The 6,265-nt window shown below is 49.6% G+C and overlaps 1 protein-coding gene across 1 annotated transcript in view; it reads left to right on the forward strand.

The window, feature by feature from the left end:
- ctbp1 (C-terminal binding protein 1) overlaps window positions 1-5,777 on the forward strand; it is a 9,388-nt gene extending 3,611 nt beyond the window's left edge. Inside the window, exons 4-11 of the mRNA XM_008421005.2 lie at window positions 769-872; window positions 1,233-1,335; window positions 1,802-1,926; window positions 2,139-2,228; window positions 2,320-2,450; window positions 3,525-3,652; window positions 3,754-3,865; window positions 4,874-5,777. Of these exons, the coding sequence (XP_008419227.1) occupies window positions 769-872; window positions 1,233-1,335; window positions 1,802-1,926; window positions 2,139-2,228; window positions 2,320-2,450; window positions 3,525-3,652; window positions 3,754-3,865; window positions 4,874-5,069 (989 nt within the window). The 3' untranslated portion in view covers window positions 5,070-5,777. The remainder of the gene's footprint in view (window positions 1-768; window positions 873-1,232; window positions 1,336-1,801; window positions 1,927-2,138; window positions 2,229-2,319; window positions 2,451-3,524; window positions 3,653-3,753; window positions 3,866-4,873) is intronic.
- Window positions 5,778-6,265: the final 488 nt, after the last annotated feature.

The following is a 6,265-nucleotide window of genomic DNA, read 5'->3' on the forward strand; positions in this document are numbered from 1 at the left end:
CAACTAGCCACAAACACCCTCAACTAGCCATAAGCACCCTCATCTAGCCATAACCACCCTCAACTAGCCATAAACACCCTCAACTAGCCACAAACACCCTCAACCAGTCACAAACGTCCTCAACTAGCCACAAGCACCCTCAACTAGCCACAGGATTGGCTTCGCTGACAGGCTAACTCCTTTTAGCACAACTTGGACCCAACACCAGTCTTTTTCAATCAGATGGTTAAGAAGCAGAAATTAAAACCCAGGGAGCCGAGAGAAGCGGCTTCGTCCTCCATCGATGCTGTCAGTGGATGCAGCTAGTGCGTCAGATTTATGGGCGCAACAGAAACACACGAATACCAAAGGTTCCAACTTGGGACTTTTGTGTAAAATAAATACTGCGTCTGTGATCCAAATTAAACGATTAAAATGCACAAACATATTACTTTTAATAAATGCCAATTAAAGTGTAATCTGTCCCAGCGTGATGATAAGAATGTCGTGATGTGTGAGGGACAGTACACAGGGGGCAGGAAACAAGTCTAATACTAAGGAATAACCTGACCTAACAACATAGAAAGAAACTAGAATCACTAAGAAGGCCTGAACTAAAACAAACAGAAACAGGAAAGAGGAAAAACAGAATAACAAACTAACCTCCAAACAACCGAGGACTCACCAGAGAAGTCTGGTTGAAGCTCGTCTTCCTCCCAGCGGCTCCGTGACTCTGCAGACGTCAGCTGGCTCTCCTCCAGAAGCTCACCCTGCTCTCTGCTCCGGCAGGTATAGCCGTGTGCAACATGCCAGCAGCGTCGGTGGAGGAGACGGCAGACTCCACGCTGTGCCACGTCCTCACCCTGTACCGACGCACCACCTGGCTGCACCAGGTTTGTAGCTCCGCAGCCCAGACGGCAGGCAGGGAACCAACACTCACTGGGTTTGTTGGAGGTGTGCATCCGCTCACCGCCATCATTATTTACACTATAACTAACAAATAATCTCTGCCAACTGACATATAAGCAAAATTGAAACATTTCATTTTCTTTAGAATGTGGCTGTATTTGAAAGACGTTGATGTAAAGTGTAGAAGGTACAGTAAAATGATTTGTTCCTCAAATCATTGCTTAGACTCATGTGTTGTAGTCTGACAGGACTCAGCTTGTGGTGCAGAGTGAATTACAGCAGGATCACCGTGTGTCTGCGCTGTCCGCTCCGTTGAAGTGACGATGCGTCTTCACTCCCGCCAGGCTCTCCGTGAAGGGACGCGGGTTCAGAGCGTGGAGCAGATCCGAGAGGTGGCGTCAGGCGCGGCCCGGATCAGAGGAGAGACGCTGGGACTCATTGGGCTCGGTGAGCGTCCAAACTGGTGTCACCAACTGGTCCACATCAGTTCAGGCCTTTTCATTTCGTACAGGACAACTAATCTGACCGAGCAGAAAGGCATCGTTGAAGGAAAGTCATGAGAAGTCAGATTAGTTTAAGATTCGGAGGAGAGCTAACTTTTTTACCTACATGCTAAAAAGCTTGTTGCTCAGCAAGACAATCCTGTATAAGACACATACAATCTAGACCAGGGGTGGGAAACTCCAGGCCTCGAGGGCCGGACTCCTGCAACTTTTAGATGTGTCTCAATTTCAACACACTTGAGTCAAATAATGAGGTCGTTAGCAGGACTCTGGAGAACCTGGAGGAGATTCAGCTGTTGGATTCAAGTGTGTTGGACCAGGGAGACATCTAAGAGTTGCAGGACACCGGCCCTAAAGGACCAGGATTGCCCACCCCTGATCTAGACGTAACAAACCGGATGTGTTTGTAGGCCGGGTCGGCCAGGCCGTCGCCCTGCGAGCCAAGGCCTTCGGCTTCAACGTGATTTTCTACGACCCGTATTTGGCCGACGGTGTAGAAAGATCCCTGGGGCTCCAACGGGTCACCACCCTACAGGTAAACCCAGCCGGCCTTCATGTCTACCTTTCTGTGCCTTCGGATCAATTGAATAGAGGATTCCAGTCGATGAGATTAAACCTCATTTACACCTCTGGTCAGAAAGCTTTAGAAACATCTGAAGGGCCTGCAGGCAGCAGGTCCTGCAGCGGAAATGTTTCCATCTATTACTGAGTGACATTCTGACGGGGATTTATCGTCTTCCTCCTCAGGACCTTCTCTTCCACTCTGACTGTGTCTCTCTGCACTGCAGCCTCAACGAGCACAACCACCACCTGATCAACGACTTCACCATCAAACAGGTACGCAGAGCCCAGAGGCTGGCAAGGCCATCAAGGAAGCTCAGAAAGTCACATCAAGTCCGGGCTGAACGTGTGTGTGTGTGTGTTAAAGATGCGGCAGGGGGCGTTCCTGGTGAACACAGCCAGGGGGGGCCTGGTGGATGAGAAGGCTCTGGCTCAGGCTCTGAAGGAGGGCAGGATACGCGGGGCGGCTCTGGATGTCCATGAGACAGAACCTTTCAGGTATTTCTCTACTGAGCAAATGCTTCATCAAGTTGTAAGAGTTGTCATGAGCTTTGGGTCATGACCGAAAGAACGAGATCACGGGTACAAGCGGCCGAAATGGGTTTCCTCATCCGCAGGGTGGCTGGGCTCTCCCTTAGAGAGAGAAGCTCGGTCATCCGGGAGGGACTCAGAGTAGAGCCGCTGCTCCTCCACGTCGAGAGGAGCCAGTTGAGGCTCGGGCATCTGGTCAGGATGCCTCCTGGACGCCTCCCTGGTGAGGAGTTCAGGTCCCMCCGGGAGGAGGGGAGACCCAGGACACGCTGGAGGGACTATATCTCTAGGCTGGCCTGGGAACGCCTTGGGATTCCCCCGGAGGAGCTGGAAGAAGTGGCTGGGGAGAGGGAAGTCTGGGCCTCCCTTCTGAAGCTGCTGCCCCCGCGACCCGACCCCGGATAAGCGGAAGAAAATGGATGGATGGATGGATGGATGGATGGAAGTTGTAAGAGAACTGGCTTCGTTAGCATCAAACCTTTCTCCGGAAGATGTTTGGGTTTTCCATCTACCAACAGCAAACTGCAGTTGATGTCATCCAGATTCTGATGATCTTGATCCTTTGGTTGTTCTTGAATTTCCTGAACAATTTGAGGGTGACGGTTTGGGTCAGAGGTTTGGCGGTTCGAACAGAACCATGATCCAAAACAAACATCTAACCCGGATAACCACGGGCCACACTGAGCCGCCGGGCCAGCACCGAGACACCATCTGATTTCTGTAAACTGTAACGTTTCTGACCAGAAAGATGGCGGAAGCTCGTTGGTTTCTCTGAAACTTTAGGGACGTTTATCCAAATGTTAGAAGGGCCGAGTGTATGTAAAGTTTTGACCTTGTGTGGATTAGAGAAAACCCACAACAAATTGTTGCATTTAATTTTCGCATTAAAAGTCCCAGATCAGTTTCACACCTTATGCTGGGGACGGTTTTCTTTCTGTGTGAATCCCAGTTTGTCTTCTATGTTTGAGCTAAATAATAAAGTAACTGGACAGAGTGATTTCCTGCAGCTGATCTGAAGCGTACCGTTTGTTGCCGTGGCAGCTTCAGTCAGGGTCCACTGAAGGACGCTCCCAACCTGATCTGCACGCCGCACGCCGCCTGGTACAGCGAACAGGCGTCACTGGAGATGAGAGAAGAGGCGGCGAGGGAAATCCGGAGGGCTGTGACAGGTTGGTGAACAGTCAGTAACCAAAGGACACATTTTAGGAGTTCCCTTATCAGACAGACAAACACAGATTTGTTTTGCTGATCCTTATTTGTTCATTTTCAGGTCGGATCCCAGACAGTCTGAAGAATTGTGTGAATAAGGAGTTTCTCTCACCCAACAACCACTGGGCCGTCGACCCGGCTGCGGTCCACCCTGAGCTCAACGGCGCCTACAGGTAACCGGCCGGCGCTGTGGCTGTCAGGCTGAGTTATCGGCAAGAATTAGAGACGATCCAACATCTAGCTTATCAATACATGCAGCTGCAGTGCAACACAACTCAGTGTTTTTACACCTGATAGACCAGCAGACTCGGTTCGATAAGGAACCAAATTCGCCATATTTGTTCCACCTCCTGCTGCTGCCGTTCTTTTTCTCACTGCAGTCAAATGATCCAAACTAATTGGAAAACCTGTTCCCCTCCTGGCCTGTGGGGGCGCTGCACCAAGAACCACTGAAGGAAACGACACAAAAACCTCTGAAGACACAGAGAGCAACTTCCTTCTTCACCAGATGGAAACAAGATGGAGATTTTAGCAGTTGGAGGATTTATGTTTAGGCTAAAGACCAGGAGACATTTCTCCTGCTAGCGCTAGGCTAACATGTTAGCTTTGGTTGTATTTACCCAGAATGCCTTGTGCTGTAGTCCACTTCCTGCTTTTGGAGCGGTCTCTGGTCCGCTGGGCGTTCACATTAAAACCAAACCAGAGTTCACTTCAACCAAACCCAGCCTGAGGTTTGGAGGACCAGAGGTCAGAGGTCGATTAGCACTCACACCTCACCAACTGGACCGGAGCTTCCAGGCAATCGGACCAGAGTTGGGTTAAAGCGGACTGAACAGGGATGGTGTGAAAACACTCTTAGTACATATACGTGAAGTGGAAGGAAACAGACACATGGTTTCACAGTTTTTATAAATAAAAAGCAGAAAAATGTGGCCTGTGTTACTAAGACCTTCACAGGCAGTACAGACTCACATGCTGGACTTTTGCCATCCCATAATATCTCTGGCTGCATGTTTAAGGCGGCTGTCCTGTTGGAAGGTGAACCTCCAGCCTCAGGTTTTCTGATTCATCTCAATCTAAAGTTCTCCAAACAGATCAGCCGTTGCGTCCATCACCATCTGCGCTGGTCTGTCAGGTCTCTGTAAAACCCACTGAACAGTTTTGCCCCTCCTGCCCCTCAGGTACCCCGCCGGGGCTGTGAGCTTGCCGGCCGGCGGCCTCCCTCCGCCCGTCGAAGGCATCATCCCGAGCGCCGTGCCCATCACGCACACCCTCCCGCCCGCTGCCGCACACCCGCCCCACGCGCCGTCTCCCGGACAGAACACAGTGAAGCCACCAGAGGGCGACAGAGAGCAGCACCCCAGCGACCAGCTGTAGCCCCTCTGCACACGGTTCAGGTCACACCTGCCTCCCAACAGGCAGGTCTCCCTCCCAGCTGGAGCAGGACTGACGCTTTACTCAACAACCCAGAGAGTTCCTCTAAACCAACATCTGATCGTTGGTGCCTCAACAGAAAAAGTGGAAGCAATTTTAAATTGATTTGGGGGAAAAGAATCCAGAAAATCTTTAGAGGGTTTCATGTGTTCTGTGTCTTTTCCTTATGTGATGTGAAAGCAAAGTTATTGGGTTTGACATGAATGTAACCTGCCTGTGAACAGATTTTAGAACATGATGATATTTGTATTCCAGTCTTGACTGGTTTAAAAATACAATATCTCGTTTTCTTTTTATTTGTCCCTAAATTAGCAAGGCCCCAAAAACGAGGCAGCTTTTTTGCACACCATCTCAGGAACCTACGTTTCCTCAGTTGGTAATCTAGTTTTTTCTAACATTTTTCTTTTCTAAATAGTTTTTATGCCACTCAGTGCTTTTGTTTTTCTACCTGCTTGCCTTTCCGCGTCCCGCTGCGTTAGAAAAGAACAACTTTAGTGAGATATAAAGTTGATCTAATGCCTGTTTCTGTTGGCTTTGTTTCGGGAGCATGTCTCTTTGCTCTGGGATTGTGTAAATGTTCGAACCGGAGGCGAAATGGGAGGAACGTTTTAGGAGAGGTGGTGAAATGGTAAACAAGCTGGGACCCGTTGATTCTGATGTTTTCATTCATGGGCTGAGAGGCGACAGCCTGAGACTGATTAGAAACATGGTTTGTTTTTAATAATTCACCGATTCTGGCAGCAATTCTGCTCCTGTTCTGACCAGCATTATAACTTTGATGCAGGAATGACATTTTGTCAACCAGAGTGACCAACACTATGCTAGGCTACGTTCACACAGATGTGACCCAGTTCAGATCCTTTCACCCCAAAAAGTTCAATTTGTTCCACTTCCATATGTGGATCTAAATCTTTACTGCCATAAACACGGCGGCCATCTTTACTGCCGTAAACAGAGCCCCATGGCGGCCATCTTTACTGCTATAAACAAAGCGCCACGGCGGCCATCTTTACTGCCGTAATCAGAACACCACGGCGGCCATCTTTACTGCCGTCAACAGAGCGCCATGGCGACCATCTTTACTGCCGTAAACAAAGCGCCACGGCGGCCATCTTTACTGCCGTAAACAAAGCGCCACG

Source organism: Poecilia reticulata, linkage group LG10 (genome assembly GCF_000633615.1).
Source record: "Poecilia reticulata strain Guanapo linkage group LG10, Guppy_female_1.0+MT, whole genome shotgun sequence".
NCBI classification, from domain to species: domain Eukaryota; kingdom Metazoa; phylum Chordata; class Actinopteri; order Cyprinodontiformes; family Poeciliidae; genus Poecilia; species Poecilia reticulata.